General features: G+C 52.5%; 1 protein-coding gene across 6 annotated transcripts in view; it reads right to left on the reverse strand.

Annotated features, from left to right (window-relative positions):
- Positions 1-384: 384 nt before the first annotated feature.
- SEMA6B (semaphorin 6B) overlaps positions 385-17,647 on the reverse strand; it is a 163,247-nt gene continuing 145,984 nt past the window's right edge. For 5 of the 6 annotated variants that reach the window (XM_083483702.1, XM_083483703.1, XM_083483704.1 and 2 more), the window contains 7 exons: positions 17,094-17,225; positions 16,279-16,428; positions 13,106-13,300; positions 11,892-12,032; positions 10,903-10,980; positions 9,255-9,313; positions 385-7,881 (listed from right to left, as the gene is read on the reverse strand). In XM_083483702.1, coding sequence (XP_083339828.1) covers positions 6,863-7,881; positions 9,255-9,313; positions 10,903-10,980; positions 11,892-12,032; positions 13,106-13,300; positions 16,279-16,428; positions 17,094-17,225 — 1,774 coding nt within the window. In that variant the 3' untranslated portion in view covers positions 385-6,862. The remainder of the gene's footprint in view (positions 7,882-9,254; positions 9,314-10,902; positions 10,981-11,891; positions 12,033-13,105; positions 13,301-16,278; positions 16,429-17,093; positions 17,226-17,647) is intronic. The other variant, XR_014520983.1, reaches the window with a different exon arrangement.

Raw genomic sequence — 17,647 nt, forward strand, 5'->3', positions numbered from 1 at the left:
TTGTTCTAGGACCAATCAGACTGCTGCATTCTGAATCCTATTGTTCTAGGACCAATCAGACTGCTGCAATTTGGATCCTATTGTTCTAGGACCAATCAGACTGCTGCAGTTTGGATCCTATTTAACTCAGTACATAACAGGTGGAAAAGTTTTAAAAGTCTTTGTTACCCCATCCTCGGGGTTCAAAATTTGCTCTTTGAACCTATTGCGCAATAAACTTTGGTCTACAGCTGTTTGCTCCGGTTGGCTGGAATCCTTCCTTTATTCCGCAGGGACCTGCCCGACCAGCTGGGGGATGGAGCAGCCTCACACCTAGATTTTTCCCTAACACATTCAACGCACAGCCTTTCAGAAAAGGGGAAAAGGACGGACAGAGAGCCGAGAGCCGTTGTAAACAAAGGTTTATTGGAAGGGAGATCATCTTTGTTTTCTCCAGAGCGATACAGAGGAGTTTGTACTGCTGTTGCATGCGGGAGCTGCACATAGTTAAAAGATGAAAAATCACCGGGGTGGGGGGCAAAGGTCACGAGAGAACTTGCGTCAGACTAGCCCCCTTGTTACGCACATGCTACCCACGCCCTATTTACAGTGTGCTTCTCTTTCTTTCTCTGGGGGGGAGTCTTTGCCCCATGGAGTGGGTGGGAACCAACCGTTCTGCAGTTCCCCTGACACAGCGGAGTCCCCCCACCCATCTCTGCTTTCCAAACCTAGCGGCAGACTCCTTCTGCTACCCCAACAGCCTCTCCAAATCTACAGCTTCAGGAGCCTCCCGACCCTCGGAGCAGGAATAACATGGAATCAGGAACGCACCCCAAACTTCGACGTAATAAAAGAGGGAGCACAAGATTCTCCCTGCACCCGCAGGGCAGGATCAGACCAAAGTTGTCTGGCTAGACCAAAACATTTCCCGCAGTGTGTCTCGGAGACCCACAAGGGGCACACAATCCACACGTCCTGGCTGTGGGTTCTGCCCCCAGGGCAGGGGCGTTCGGTGCCCCACGGGACTGGCGCCGGGGAGACCTGCCGTGTGGGGAGCCAGCGCTAAGGGCCACTGCAAAAGACTCAACTCTGCGTTTGCCCCCATCCTTCTGAGTTCTGCAAGGAGAAACACTGGGGCTCAGGGGAAGGTTGGCAGCTGATATGTAGGGGGCAAGTGGTGGATGGGCCAAGGATTTGCCCCCCCCCCAGGCCAGCCTCCCCTGCTTCGAAGATGCGCTGCCTCCGAATGTGGAGCAAATTCAAAATGTTTGGCCAAGGACTCCCATCGCAGAGATTTCAGAATGGGCTCGACTCAGTGGCCACACCGACAGGCCGCCTGCCCTGCAATATCAGGATTCCAGTACGGATTTTAAGCTGTTTTCCAACCGGACAAATTCCCTCGGGCCGCCCCCCCCCCCAAATTATGGAGATTTCAGTTTGTCGGTGCTGCACCGACTCCTACAGACTTTCGCAGTTCCCAGGAGCGGAACCGGTTCAAAGGCAGTTCATGCAAACATGCCTTGTCAACCCAAGACTCAATAACAAAACCACTTCTCTGTTTTGAAATGTCAAAGTGCTTCCTGCCAATCATGCCTCCGTTACAACAGTCTTGTAAGGTAGGCCGGAATCGTTATTCCTTGTATCACACACGGGAGCGGGGGCCAGGACCAGGAGGCGCCCCCCCCCAGTGGGAATGACTTTGTGCTAACTCTCTACCTTGAGTTCCTTCTGTGAGATCAGGAAGAAACCCTCGCCTTTTCTCCTTCGGAAATTTTGAGGGCTGTTTCAGGCAGATCATTTTCTCCCTCTGCAGGTGTTTGCAAATGACAGACAAGCCCATCAAGGTGTTGCTTGTCCTCCCGCGAGCCAAAAACCGCACCTGTTGGATTTCCGCCTGCAAGTCCTGAAAAAGGCAGACCAAGGAAATCTACAATGATGCTTACAACTCTTTCTCTCCAATACTTTCCCCTCCCCACATTTCCTTTAGCTACTTGCAAAGGCACTGAACTGGGGGGGGGGGTTTGCAGCAAATGTGGGGTGTGGCAGAAATCCACGAGGGGCAGCTTTTCCTGTTGAACTTCTACCTGCTAATCAGCTGAAAGAGCCCTTGCTTGCGGCAGAAGGGAGGGAGGCGACTTCGAAAATGGTGTGAGAACGAAGGAAGGAAGGAAACTAACATTAGAATGGAGCCTCCTCCCCGCCCCCAACTTGGGGGTCGCATCCATTGTTAGTCATATTCAGAGCCGACCCACTGAAACGAAGGGGTAACGGAGGCCCATAAATTCCAGCGGGTCTACGCTGAGTAAGAAACTAAGTTGCTCGTTTAGGTCCCATCTGCACCATTCGTTTCAATCACGCCACTTTCCCCAAATATACCTGGGACCTGTAGCTTGTTAAGTGTGCTGGGAATTCTAAACTACAGTTCCCAGTTTTGTTGTGGGGGGGGGCCCACAAGCGGTCACACCCTGACTTGCGTTGGGGGGAGAAAACTGGGAAGGGAAGACTGGAAGTGTGTGTGAACTGGGGAAGAGGAGTTAAGGGAAAGAGAAGCTCTCTTACCAAAGCTTTGTTCTTTGAGACCCTCCCCCTACAATTGTGCCCCCTGTAAGGTTTGGGGGAGACATAGGGTGTCAAGCTTGGGGGTACCAGTGAGTTCATATGGCCATGATTCCTCCTGCCACCAACATATCCTGCAAGTGTCCCGGAAAAAACGAGACATCCTGTTTTTTCTTGTGAGTGCGGCCATTTTTTAGTGCCATGATCTCCTAAAAGGGTGTGTTTTCTGGAGCCGCGATCTCGCATGGTACCCCCAAACATATGTTTTTAGGCCCTGCACCTGAAAAAATGCTTTGGAGGGACTGGGGGGGAATTGGGGTGTGAAATCGCACAAGATCACGGCGTCCCCAAAAGGCCGCCATTCTCATGATAAAAAGCGAGAAGACGGGTGTCCTGAATTTTGCTTTGTTGGATGATATGCAACGATATGCCGCAGAAGATGGCTGAACTTTCAGGCTGTTGTGAGGGAGGGAAACGAAACGCCGTCACCACGAAAATTCGGAAGTGTCCATGTTTTTATAGTACTCCCTGCCTTCCTCCCGCTGCCACACAACAAAGCTTGGAAACACAGTTTCTGGGTGGGGGAAATGGCTGCCAGCCTGAAAATGGAGAGGTCATGCTGTTTCTGTAGTGGTCTATTGTTGATAGCCTTCTTGATGTATAGAAGTGAGAGCTGGACCATCAAGAAGGCTGATCGCCAAATAATGGATGCTTTTGAATTCTGGTGCTGGAGGAGACTCTTGAGAGTCCCATGGACTGCAAGAAGATCAAACCTCTCCATTCTGAAGGAAATCAGCCCTGAGTGCTCACCGGAAGGACGGATCCTGAAGCTGAGGCTCCAATACTTTGGCCACCTCATGAGAAGAGAAGACTCCCTGGAAAAGACCCTGATGTTGGGAAAGATGGAGGGCACAAGGAGAAGGGGACGACAGAGGACGAGATGGTTGGACAGTGTTCTTGACGCTATCAACATGAGTTTGACCAAACTGCGGGAGGCAGTGGAAGACAGGAGGGCCTGGCGTGCTCTGGTCCAGGGGGTCATGAAGAGTCGGACACGACTAAACAACAACAACATTGTTGATAGCAAAATGGCGGCCTGGGGTCCAGGGTAGACATCGTTGGTGTCCTTTGTTGGAGCATCTGCCTAAGGATTCCTGTTTGTGGTTGAGTGGTCAACTCCCCTCTTCTAAAGCTGTCCCAGGGAAAAAATAAATTGCTTTGCCTGTATGTGGAATGGTAGCAGTGGATGGTGAATTTGAAAGGAGCCCTGCGGGGTTGCAGAAAGCAACCTATTCCCCTTTTTGCTCGTCCACAACCTCAAGCGTCTGGAGGTCTCTAGACACACAGATGCTTCAGGCAGCTGCCGTAGTTCGTTGGGAGAAAACGTTGAGCTATCAGCCAGATAAAAAACAAAATATGTTTCAAGAGGGGCAACCAAACCAAGCTTTGGACGGGGGGGAGGGGAGAACGCTATGTTTGTAATGTTAATAACACCCTTGGAAGTCCACAGATGCAGTCGAGTCATTTCAGCGTAAGAGCTTGAAATACGACAATGAGCAAACCTGTTCGGCTGGCTGGTCCTGGGTTCGAATCTCGGACACGTTCTGCGTTTCCCGTAAGGGGAAAAGGCTGGCTGGGTTTTCCTGGGAGGGTCCGTCTCCCAGTTGGGACCACACTGGCTTGGCAGGCGGGCAGGCCTGGTCCCTCTGCCTGGGACCGTGGGAGATGCTGTTGCCAACCCAAGGATGGAAAATGGGTTCTGTCTTTGCCAAATCAGGGCATCAATTGCAAACAGCGAGTTCCCTATTTAGGATCTCTGGCATGTCTGCATCTGGGGTTTTTTAAGAGTGGGGGGAGGAATGGGAAACGAAAAGGATGCTCAGCTGACCTCCCTACCCTAGAGTTGCAACCCAACAGCCTAAATTTTGCAGTCAAGAAGACAGCTCTGCTTAGCCATTTCTTTGGAGTCCCATGGGTAGGCAAACTAAGGCCCGGGGGCCGGATCTGGCCCAATCGCCTTCCCAATCCGGCTCACGGATGATCTGAGAATCAGCGTGTTTTTACATGAGTAGAATGCGTCCTTTTCTTTAAAATGCATCTCTGGGTTATTTGTGGGGCATAGGAATTTGTTCTTTTCAAAATATAGGCCAGCACCCCACAAGGTCTGAGGGACAGTGGACCAGCCCCCTACTGAAAAAGTTTGCTGACCCCTTGGACCCTAGACTGGGGATTTCCCCCAATTGCTCCCAGGCATATCCCAAGAAATAAACAAATTAACTAACAGATATTGTGGCTTAAAAACCACCCAACCTGTGAGCCCTCTCTGTCTCTGCACAAGTCCCCACCTCCTTCCAAACAGCTTTCACACGACTTGTGCGCGCCCATCTCGACACACACGCCTGCGTTGGATTATTCCGTGGCTCCCGGTGCCAAAAAGGCTTAGCAGAGTTGCGTGCCCTCAAAAGGAATGTCGCCTGTTGCATCTCAGAATGAGCCCCTTTCCCAAATTTCCTTCTGCCCCGACAACAGCTGCGCCCACGTTGAGGGACTGACAGGAGAAAGGTGAGCGCTTATTTTGGGGAAACCGCTTCCCTAGATTGTGTAAACATAGCGGAGATCGCCTCGTCGGACTTGGTTCATCTGCAATTGATTATCGGGGGGGGGGCTTCGCATATAGGTGGGCTGTAGGTGCGATCCACACACTCTAGAGAAGGGCAGAGTTAAACCACCCTCTTCAGACCCCGATCCATTTTCAAATCACAGAAGAGTTTTTGTGGATGTTCCCCATGACACAGCATTTCCTTAAGACAGGGGTCAGCAACTTAAGGCCCATGGGCCAAAAGCGGCCCACGGGGGTTGTTTAACTGGCCCACGAGTTGCCCCCAAACCGAGCTGCCTGCTCAGCGAGTCCCCGCGTGCTGCGCTAAACTGGCACAGCGCGGTACAGGGACTCGCTTCCGCGGTGCCGGAAATCGCATCTGCGCAGACACAGACGCCGGAAATCGCATCTGCACAGACGCAAACGCTGGGAATCGTGGGATCCGGCCCATGGAGGGATCTCTGCTGGAGTAAACCGGCCCAGGCGAGATAAACCTTGCCGACCGATATGGCGTTAAATGCCACGATCTACGCTGAGGCAGGCCAGACTTAGAACGGTGAGGGATTAGCGCTGACACTACAAATCAAACCAGTTATGGACCCTGTGAATATTGTCCTGACTCTTGAACTGAGGCTGTCCGCACAGGTTCATCCCCAGCCATCTTTGCCCCCCGTCCCCCAATCACAATCTTCAGGATTATTTAAACCAGGGCTTAATTTGAGCAGGCGTCAAAATGGCCCAAGACCCTGCAGCACCGAGAACCATGAAAAAGAGGGGGCAGGTTTGACACCCTGAAGTTGCACTGCTTTCCACCGCAGCCACTAGCACCGTTAGAATCGCAGTGGAAGGGACCCCGAGGTGCCATCTTGTTGACCCCCCCACCCGGCAATGCTGGGATTTGCTTTCCCAGTGCATGTAGAAAGTCTTTACTGTCCTCTCCTTCTGAGAAATTTCTCGAGAGGCAAAAAGGCAATCCTTGCTGTGCCAGAGTCGACGAACAGCCGCTCCCGAACCATTCCTGCCTGGCACGAGCAAGGATTCGTGTTTTGTCTATGTGCAAGCGTGTAACACACCAGAACCTCACCAAACAGGTAGAGGAAATCAGATGGAAACGAAGGAAGGAATGCCAGCCCCCCGTTTTGCTTTTTTAAACGCCTTTCATAGTCTGGCACCACCTTCAACCACTCGGGAAGAAACGGGGGGCAACGGATAGGGAGATCCCCCACCCCACCCGTCCCTGACCTTTGAAATTTCCCTGGCGACCGCCGTTGGTTATTATTTATTTCCATCATTCAAAATCCTGCCCCCCCCTTATTTCCGCAGCACCTTTGTGAGGAAGGGACGGAGCCACCCCCGAGGCCGCCCCATGCCCCGCCTCTCGGAAAGGAGGCGGAGCGTCGCGGGAGGAAGAGTCCAGTGAGGAAGCACCCGGATGAAATAAACCCCAAATCACGCACACGCACGCACACACAGAAGAGGTCACCCTCCCTGCTTGTTTTTTTTTTTTGCCTCAAGCAGCAACTCCCGAGTGCCCCCCCTCTCCCCAATAATCCGTACGCCTGGGAGGTTGGGGGGAGCACAGGTCCTTCTCCTCCCCCCTCCTCAGGTGGGACCCAGGGTCTTGCGTTGTCCTTTTCCTGATCCGCCCTTCCTCCGTGCTGTGAAACCCCGCCCCTTTTCGAAGGAGGGAGGCCGCCGAGCCAAGCCACGCCCCCTGGGCCGGTCCCCCTATTTGACGGAGGAGGCAGTCCGCTCCACGCCGCTGTATTTCAGGAGGTGGCTGAAGTCCGTCAGGGTGTGCTGGGCCCCCAACGTGGGTCCCCGCGCCGCCCGGGCATAGGCGGCCTGCCCTTCCCCGCTGTTGAAAGTGTGGGTGCGCTTGAGTTGCGCGCTCGCCCTGCTGGCCACATTGTTACTATTCGAGTTCAGCTTCTCGGGGTTCCACGGGGCGGGGTCCCCCGTCTCCCCGCCGGGGGCCGATACCACCCGCCGCCGCTCGGGGCTGCCGTGCGGCGTGATGGGCAACTCTCCGCCGTAGGAGCTCCGAGTCCCGCTCGGCCGGTGCGTGGGCGGCGCTTGGTGCTGGTGTTGTTGTTGTTGCTGCTGCTGGGCCACCCGCGCCCCCTCTCCGGCACTGACCGGCAAGTACCGCATGTCCAGTGAGAGGTCGCCGGCCTCGTTCTCCAGCTCTTGGTCCATCAGCATGGAGTGGCAGGAGATGGGAATCACGCGGCCCGAGCCGAGGTGGTGCGAGGGCATGGCAGTGTGGCCGGCGTGGAGGAGGATGACCGAGGAGGGCGGGTCTCCGCTGCGCAAGGAGGCGTTGATGAGATTGTGGCTGTACTCCCAGGTGCAGGGCTTGGGGCAGCGCTTCTGCTGCAGGGGGGTCTGCTCCGGGGTGGGGAGCACCCCGGAATCCAGGTCGTGTTGGCTGACCTTCACCAGCCCCTTGGGCCACCCGTTCTGCATCAGCGGGGCCAACAGGTTCTCGGGCTGCCCGCCGGGGCCGCCCCGGGAGCGGCGCTCGCCCAGCCGGCTGACGCTCACCACCGACTCGCTGTGAGACAGGATGTTCTCCTTGTCCTTGCGCCGGGCCAGCTCCTTGCGGTCGCGGTGCCCGATGAACCAGCACACGCTGAAGCCCGATATCACGGCGCCGATGACGAAGGCCGCCACGGAGGAGATCACCAGCAGGTTCACCGAGACCAGGCCGTCCGGCTCGTCCACAAAGCTCTCCGTCAACAAGCCTGCGGGAGGGAGGGACAGCGTTAGCTGGTGGGTTGACCGTGAGTGTGGATGTGCCGGATCTGTTATCATAGAGTTGCAGGGTTGGAATGACATAATAGGGGGGCGGTGTCAGGGAATAGTCTGGATCTGAAGATTGGGGGATCAGATTATCTCAGAAGAGGAAGGGGAATATTTGCTTCCCCCTCACCTCCACCGTTTTCAGAAGCAGAGAGAGGGGCAGCCTCAGACACAGAAGCCAAACAGATTAGAGAGGAGTTACCCAACTACGAGATAATGACAGGAGAACCAGAAGGGAGGGGACAGCTTGGAGAGACGTCAATCAAGAGTATGGGGGACCCCTCTCTCCCCAGACTTGGAGGTCTGAACATATCAGAGAACAAGGGAGGCAGCGAGAGGGAGGAACTTCCTGTCTTCTGCGGAAGTCGGAAGTCGGGGTTAGAGTGGGCAGCCGCCCTTCCCGTGGAGATCTGTGTACAGTCGTACCTTGGTTTTTGAACAGCTTAGTTCTCGAACGTGAGGGTGTGGCTACTGTCACATGCTGACAGCTACTAAGAGCCACAGGTGAGAGCTGAGTGCAGGGGCAGTGGCGACGGTGGGGGGGGGAGGGGAGAACCATTGGTGGACAAACTAGGTAAAAGTTAAGGTAAAGGAGCCCTGGACAGTTAAGTCCAGTCAAAGGCAACTGTGGTGTTCCGGCGATCTCGCGTTTGGGCCGAGAGAGCCGGCATTTGTCCACTGACTGCTTTCCAGGTCATGTGGCCAGCAGGACTAAACCTCTTCTGGTGCAATGGGACACCGTGACAGAAACTAGAGCACATGGAAACGACATTTACCTTCCCGCCACAGCTATGCCTATTGATCTACTTGCACTGGTGTGCTTTCGAGCTGCTAGGTTGGCAGGAGCTGGGACAGAGCAATGGAGGCTCGCTCTCTCGTGGGGATTCGAACCGCTGACCTTCCGACCAGCAAGCCCAAGAGGCTCAGTGGTTTAGACCACAGCTTCACCCGCATCCCCAGAAGGAGCACAATGTGTCCCCCACCAGCAGTATTGGCCCTCCCCATACAGCCCATCCATTCTGCTTAATACATATGGCCCCTAATGGCCTCATCTGGGCAAACAGGGGCCAGGGCTGTCTGGGTCACATCTGCATCATGGATTCAAAGCGCTTCCAAGAATCCCGTCATTTAACCCCTGCAGGCCTACAATGCCAGCGCTCTAAAAGCTCCCAGCATTGTTTGGGGGAAAGCTATGCACTTTCAGTGTGTGGTGTGGGAGTTTGTGCGGCCGTGGTGAGTTTGTGGCAGGATCCGAGCAGCGGACTTGCCCGGCCGCCCTCAACCCCAGAGCCAGGAAAGATGGACAGGCACACACCTTCACAGTCGCCAAGGTGAGAGGTCTTGCCTCCGATGATGTCCTGCTCGAACGCGACCCTGTAGCCAGACGAAAGGTGAAGAGAGGGAAGCACAGAGTTAGATAAAGATAAATGGTGGCTTCTATTAAGTGAGTCTGTTCCATGCAGGACCTCTGAAGGGTTCAACTTCTGTTGTTATGTTGTTTTTTAAATTTTAATTTATACTTTTCAAATTTATACATTTCACCATTGATTTTTCTGGGGGGTACACAGGGGTACACCCCCCCCTAAACATTTGATGAATCTTTGTAAAACTAAAGGGTAAAGGGACCCCTGACCATTAGGTCCAGTCGTGGCCGACTCTGGGGTTGCGGCGCTCATCTTGCTTTATTGGCCGAGGGAGCCGGCGTACAACTTCCGGGTCATGTGGCCAGCATGACTAAGCCGCTTCTGGCGAACCAGAGCAGCGCATGGAAACGCCGTTTAACTTCCCGCCAGAGCAGTACCTATTTATCTACTTGCACTTTGACGTGCTTTCGAACTGCTAGGTTGGCAGGAGCAGGGACCGAGCAACGGGAGCTCACCCCGTCGCAGGGATTCGAACCGCCGACCTTCTGATCAGCAAGCTCTAGGCTCTGTGGTTTAACCCACAGCACCACCCGTGTCCCTGTGAATCTTTGTACTTTTGTCCATTTACTGTATTTATTTTCCTCGGTTGGAACTATAAAATGGTGATTTTCTTGAGTCAAAATGAGAGTACAGTGGTACCTCTGGTTGCGAACGGGATCCGTTCCGGGGGCCTGTTCGCAACATGAGCAGAATGCAACCCGCGTCTGCGCGTTTGTGGGTCACGATTTGCCGCTTCTGTGAAGCGTGTGACGTCATTTTGCGAATCTGCGCATGCACGAGCGGCAAAACCTGGAGGTAACCCTTTCCGGTACTTCCTGGTCGCCGCAGGACGCAACCTGAAAACACGCAACCTGAAGCAAACGCAACATGAGGTATGACTGTACCCCTAAACATTCTTAAACATGTTTACTGTATTTTTCGCTCTATAAGACGCACCAGACCACAAGACGCACCTCGTTTTCGGAGGAGGGAAACAAGAAAAAAAATATTTTGAATCTCAGAAGCCAGAACAGCAAGAGGGATCGATGTGCAGTGAAAGCAGCAATCCCTCTTGCTGTTCTGGCTTCTGGGATAGCTGCGCAGCCTGCATTCGCCCCATAAGACGCGCACACATTTCCCCTTGCTTTTTAGGAGGGAAAAAGTGAGTCGTATAGAGCAAAAAATACGGTAGACTCCTCTTACCAAGATCCTGGATGACCCAACTGTCCTCTGCTCTGGTCAGAGTGGGAGAATCCTGGAGCAACTTCAGAGCAAAGCGGGTCCCAGAGAACAGCCTATGTGCTGTGGGGCAGCCCCCCGAACCCCATGCTGTCCTACACCCTGGCTGAGCCTTGCCCCAGAGCAGGGGACACACACCCCACCGAAAAGGAAACCCTCCACCCACAGACACGCTCCCTTTTGACATGCACCCATACTTTTATAGCCTCTGTGGGGCGGGTGTAGAAGCTTCTGTAGAAGGAGAAGCGTAATCCTAATCATCATCCGCCCCCCCATCATCATCATCATCATCATTGAGGGGCATTTGCCACCAGATATTACCTTGTGCTCTGTTCCAGGAAAATACAGGAGCCTTCTGGCGTCCAGCCACAGTATGGATCACGGCTCCCCAGGCAGTTTCTGAAGGGCAGAAAGGAAGACGGTTTTTTTTGGGGAGTGGTGGTCAGTAAAAACACACAGAAATTGCTAGAGAACCATGAGGACGTAAAAAACCAGGAATCCTAAAATCACTAACAACAACAATAATTTATTATTTATACCTCACCCATCTGGCTGGGTTTCCCCAGCCACTCTTGGTGGCTCCCAAGAGAATTAAAAGCACATTTGATGAGAGGATGTTCCAAAGGGCAGGCGCCACCACTGAGAAGGCCCTCTCCCTGGTTCCCTTGCAATCTCACTTCTCGCAGCGAGGGAACCGCCAGAAGGCCCTCGGCGCTGGACTTCCGTGTCCGGGATGGATGATGGGAGTGGAGATGCTCCTTCAGGTCTACTGGGCCGAGGCCATTTAGGGCTTTCAAGGTCAGCACCAACACTTTGAATTGTGCTCGGAAATGTCCTGGGAGCCAATGTAGGTCTTTCAAGACCAGTGTTATAGGGTCTCGGCGGCCACTCTCATTCTGGATTAGTTGCAGTTTCTGGGTCACCTTCAAAGGTAGCTCCACGTAGAGCGCATTGCAGTAGTCCAAGTGGGTTAGCGGAGTCTGTAACCTGAAGCGTATGTAACCTGAAGTGTATGTAACCCGAGGTACCGCTGTATTTTCTTAAGTTCATTATAGATCAGCTCCCCAAAGTTCTTAACTTTATCACAAGTCCACCACATGTGATAAAAATCCCTGTCGGCCTCCTTGCATTTCCAACATCTTTTATCCCTCATCCTATACATTTTCGCCAACTTTACTGGTGTTAAGGTGCCTGCCTTTCGATGCAAAATGAATCGACTCTCCTCCTCTGTCCCAACCCATTGTCAGGGCGGGGGGGGGGGAGGCTGCGTTAAAACCCCCAGCACATGGGAACAGGAAAGGAAAACTCACTTTATGCAACCAGAATGCTGCTGACACCGGGCCACGGGGGCACGAACCACGCAGGGCGGGAAGGCCAAGAGCAGGGACCCCGTGGCCTTGTCCAATTCCATGCCCAGAAGTTTCCGTTCACCCACAATGTCTTTTCCGCACCTGGAGGGGAAAAAATCAATCAGTCAATCAGTCAATCAATCAATCAATCAATCAATCAATCTTTATTACGGTCCAGAAACCCAACAAATTGTTACAAAGCAATGCACAATTCAGACAGCCTAAATAGTAATAATAATAATTTATCTATACCCCGCCCCCATCTGGCTGGGTTTCCCCAGCCACTCTGGGCGGCTTCCAAAAAACTATTAAAATACTGCAATACATTAAAAGCTTCCCTAAACAGGGCTGCCTTCAGATGTCTTCTAAAAGTTCTGGTAGTTGTTTTTCTCTTTGACATCTGGTGGGAGGGCGTTCCACAGGGAGGGTGCCACCACCGAGAAGGCCCTCTTCCTGGTTCCCTGTAACTTGGCTTCTCGCAGTGAGGGAACCGCCAGAAGGCCCTCGGTGCTGGACCTCAGTTTCCAGGTAGAACAATGGGGGTGGAGACGCTCCTTCAGATATACTGGACCGAGGCCGTTTAGGTTAAGGTAAAGGTAAAGGGGACCCCTGACCATTAGGTCTAGTCGTGACCGACTCTGGGGTTGTGGCGCACATCTCGCTTTATTGGCCGAGGGAGCCGGCATACAGCTTCCAGGTCATGTGGCCAGCATGACTAAGCCGCTTCTGGCGTACCAGAGCAGCGCATGGAAATGCTGTTTACTTTCCCGCCAGAGTGGTACCTATTTATCTACTTGCACTTTGACGTGCTTTCGAACTGCTAGGTGGGCAGGAGAGGGGACCGAGCAACGGGAGCTCACCCCGTCACAGGGATTCGAACTGCCAACCTTCTGATCGGCAAGTTCTAGGCTCTGTGGTTTAACCCACAGACATGTAGCATTCCACAATCAGGGGGGCCACCACCAAAAAGTCCTGTTCTCTTGTTGCCAGCCTCCAAATGTCTCTGGGATGGGGAGAAGACAGAGAAGGGCCTCAGAGGACTTATCTAAAGGACTGCTTCAGTGCTTTTCATTCTGTATTCAAGCCTGCTGCTCGGTGACAGCACCCGACGTCTCTCCACAAGAGTTGCTCTTGCCATCAAATCCTAAAGAACTCTTGCCCACGGCCAAACTTACTTGTCGCTGGGATAGGTCTCGAACTCCTCCAGCAGCAAACTCTGGCTGCTGGCCCTTACGGTCGCAGAATTGGTGCTGACATTGGTGTGGATGAGGAATTTGAAGACGGTGCCTGTGTCAGAGGCCAGGAACACCACGGTGTGGTTCCTGCCGGGCCCTGCTGTGGGGTCCACCACAATCTTGCGCAGCTGATACCTGCCCGGAGAAACAGAGGTGGTGGGTTTATCGTCTATGCGCACAAAACCAGTGCGGGGCTGGTGTGTGTGTGTGTGTGTGTGTGTGTGTGTGTGTGTGTGTAAAGAAGCAAAGACCACCAAGGTCATAGCAATGATTCATAGAATCATAGAATCCTAGAGTTGGAAGAGACCACAAGGGCCATCGAGTCCAACCCCCTGCCAAGCAGGAAACACCATCAGAGCACTCCTGACATATGGTTGTCAAGCCTCTGCTTAAAGACCTCCAAAGTAGGAGACTCCACCACACTCCTTGGCAGCAAATTCCACTGTCGGACAGCTCTTACTGTCAGGAAGTTCTTCCTAATGTTTAGGTGGAATCTTCTTTCTTGTAGTTTGGATCCATTGCTCCGTGTCCGCTTCTCTGGAGCAGCAGAAAACCACCTTTCTCCCTCCTCTATGTGACATTCTTCAACATCAACTCCCAAAAAATTTACACATCACTTGGGAAGACAGGTGAACTAATACAGTGGTACCTCGGGTTACATACACTTCAGGTTACAGACTCCGCTAACCCAGAAATAGTACCTCGGGTTAAGAACTTTGCTTCAGGATGAGAATAGAAATTGTGCAGCGGCAGCAGCAGGAGGCCCCATTAGCTAAAGTGGTACCTCAGGTTAAGAATAGTTTCAGGTTAAGAACGGACCTCTGGAACGAATTAAGTACGTAACCAGAGGTACCACTGTACCAGTGTACTGGAAGAAGCAAAGATCACCAGTGTTGAAGCAATGATTCTTCAACATCAACTTGGTTGGGCTGGTCGTTTTGTGCGGATGCCTGATGATCGTCTTCCAAAGCAACTACTCTATTCCAAACTTAAAAATGGAAAGTGTAACGCTGGTGGTCAACAAAAGAGGTTCAAAGACTCTCTCAAGGCAAATCTTAAAAAATGTAGTATAAACACCGACAACTGGGGAACACTGGCCTGCGAGCGCTCCAATTGGAGAACAGCCTTTACCAAAGGTATCATGGGCTTTGAAGACACTCGAACTCAGGTCAAAAGGGAGAAACGTGCTAAAAGGAAGGCAAACCCTCACCAGGATCAACTCCCACCTGGAAACCAATGTCCCCACTGTGGAAGGATGTGTGAATCCAGAATTGGCCTTCACGGTCACTTATGGACACACCGTCAAGACCGTGTTCATGGAAGACAATATTCCTTGGCTATGAGGGATTGCCAAAAAGAAAATGAGATTTGTCTGTTTGTGTGTGTCTATACACAAAAGGTAATAAAGGTAAAGGTTAAGGACCGCTGGATGATTAAGTCCAGTCAAAGGTGACTATGGGGTTGTGGCGCTCATCTCGCTTTCAGGCTGAGGGAGCTGGCATTTGTCCACAGACAGCTTTCCGGGTCATGTAGCCAGCAGGACTAAACCACTTCTGGCACAACAGGACACCGTGATGGAAACCAGAGTGCATGGAAATGCCTTTTACCTTCCCGCCGCAGTGGTACCTATTTATCTACTTGCGCTGGCGTGCTTTCAAACGGCTAGGTTGGCAGGAGCTGGGACAGAGCAACAGGAGCTCACTCCATTGCAGAGATTCATACCATTGACCTTCTGATTGGCAAGCCCAAGAGGCTCAGTGGTTTAGACCACAGCGCCACCCGCATCCCTCTATACACAATATTTAAAATCCCTCCCTTCGCAGGGAATTTTGCAAGCCACTTTTCTAGGATAGACGCACCACGCCTCTCCTCCAAAATCTCTGCCTGCCACACCCCTGTTTCTAAAACAACCGCAATCGCGAATGCCAAACGCAATGACACGTTTAATCAGCCAGATCCCACCCACCCCTTCTCAAACGCCCGCCTCGGCTGGCTCGCTCTACCCTTTGCAAAGCGGGTGGCGGCGGGTAGTCAATTAAAGGAAAGTTTTCTGTCATCTCATTAAATCTCCAATTATCCCCACCAATTAATTCTGGCTGTTTTGCATGTGAAGCTAGCCTCGCTAGCAGCACCCGGCGAGGAGAGGGGTAAAGGAGGTGCGAAGGGCTACAGGGAGGAGTAGGGTTGCGATGGAGAATCTCTTCTCTATGGGGATGTAAATTATGTCCTTTGCTGCTGGTGGTTGTGTATGTATTTGCCTCCGTTCCTGCCGCTGTCCAGGGCTCCCCCCCCCCAATTTTATTTTATTTTGGCTAAGCACAGGCTGAAGGATGCACACAGACCCCACCCCCCAGCCCAATATCTCCCAGTGCGCATTTCTGGCTTGAGAGACAACAGGAACGATGCTTGATTAATTTCACATAAAACATCAATTAAGACAGATTTAATTAGAACCAGCTCGCCTTGGCTGCGGTGCTTAGGAAATTAATGGAAACTGCTTGTTTTCCCATCTCTGACACACACACACACACGTAAAATGCACAGAGTATTCACGCAAGAGAGGTCTGCAATATATATTGCATGGAAACGGAATGGTAGCAGCTCTGGGTAGTTGATTAATCCAAATTAGGTAAATCAGATGAAAAAACACACTGGCTGTCTCTTGATTAAATTGGTCAGCAGACTTTAACCCCTCATTCTTCTCCAGGCTAAACATAGGTAAAGGTAAAGGGACTCCTGACCATTAGGTCCAGTCGTGACCGACTCTGGGATTGCGGCGCTCATCTCGCTTTATTGGCCGAGGGAGCCGGCGTACAGCTTCCAGGTCATGTGGCCAGCAGGACTAAGCCGCTTCTGGCAAACCAGAGCAGCGCACGGAAACACCGTTTACCTTCCCGCCGGAGCGGTACCTATTTATCTACTTGCACTGGCGTGCCTTCGAACAGCTAGGTTGGCAGGAGCAGGGACCGAGCAACGGGAGCTCACCCCGTCGCGGGGATTCGAACAGCCAGCCTTCTGATTGGCAAGTCCTAGGCTCTGGGGTTTAACTCACAGTGCCACCTGCGTCCCAGGCTAAACATACCCCCGTTGAAATTTTTGTAGCTCTCCCTTACCGGGTCATGGTCCTGATGATCCAGGGCGCGTTGCCCAGCGACGGAACCGACTCGTCCATCAACGGATGCGTCTTGACAAAATTGAGGATCTCGTCCGGGAAGAAGCTTGAGGAATTGTAGCGCATCCCCGGAGCCGCGCAACAACCCGGCCTGCGAGGCAAATGTCCAGAAGTCAAGATTCTGCGCTATGTGAGCAAGGAAAGAGGTTCGTAGCCGGACGGGGGCTAGCGAGATGTCCCGACAGAAGAAACACCCAAACCCATCTGTTATGTACTAAGCTTGGATCCTAGAACAATAGGCAGGTAGGATCCTAGAACGCAACAACTGATTGGCCTGCAGGAGAAGCCCAATCAGGCTCCAGGAGGAAATTACTGTATTTTTTGCTCCATAAGACACACTTTTTTCTTCCTAAAAAATAAGGGGAAATGTCTGTGCGTCTTATGGAGCGAATGTGTGGTCCCTGCACCCGAATTGCCCAGGGGCAAAAAGCAGATCATGCTTTTTTCCCCTGAAAGTGGATGTTGAAACGAAGCTGCTGATTGTTTGCCAATCAGGGAGATTGTTCCTGCAAGACGAAAAGAATCCGTTCTGTGATTCTCTTCGTCTAGCGGTTTTTTCGTCTTGCGAAGCAAGCCCATTGAAGGATTAGCGGATTAGCGCTATTAGCGGCTTTTAGAGGCTTTTAGCGGCTTATCTGCTGATCGGATCAGCTGATAAGCGGCTTAGCGGCTTAGAAAAAGGGGGAGAAGGGGGAAAAAACCAGCAGGAACTCGCTGGTGGCTTGAAAGAACGTGGCGGCTGTCAGTTTCACTCACCGTGGTTTTGGCACCAGTTCCTCTGGCACAGGGGTCCAAACGGATTCGGGGGATTTCTGTTCGCGGAAGCGCCCCTCGAAGACGGAGGCGATTTGGGCCATGTCAAAGGCACACACGGCAGAGCCTGGTATGCTGGAGAAAGAGAAAAAGAGAAAGAGAGAGAGAAAGAGAGAAAGAGAGAAAGAGAGAAAGAGAGAAAGAGAGAAAGAGAGAAAGAGAGAAAGAAAGAAAGAAAGAAAGAAAGAAAGAAAGAAAGAAAGAAAGAAAGAAAGAGAGCGCTTTGCTGTGAATTCACAATATGGCAAATTGTAGGCACGTTGCTCTCCTTCAGCCTCAATAAGGTAAAGGTAAAGGGACTCCTGACCATTAGGTCCAGTCGTGGCCGACTCTGGGGTTGCGGCGCTCATCTCGCTTTATTGGCCGAGGGAGCCGGCGTACAGCTTCCGGGTCATGTGGCCAGCATGACTAAGCCACTTCTGGCGAACCAGAGCAGCGCACGGAAACGCCGTTTACCTTCCCCTTTGACATGCTTTTGAACTGCAAGGTTGGCAGGA

The sequence above is a fragment of the Podarcis liolepis genome (assembly GCF_965112155.1).
Source record: "Podarcis liolepis genome assembly, chromosome: 18".
Classification (NCBI taxonomy): domain Eukaryota; kingdom Metazoa; phylum Chordata; class Lepidosauria; order Squamata; family Lacertidae; genus Podarcis; species Podarcis liolepis.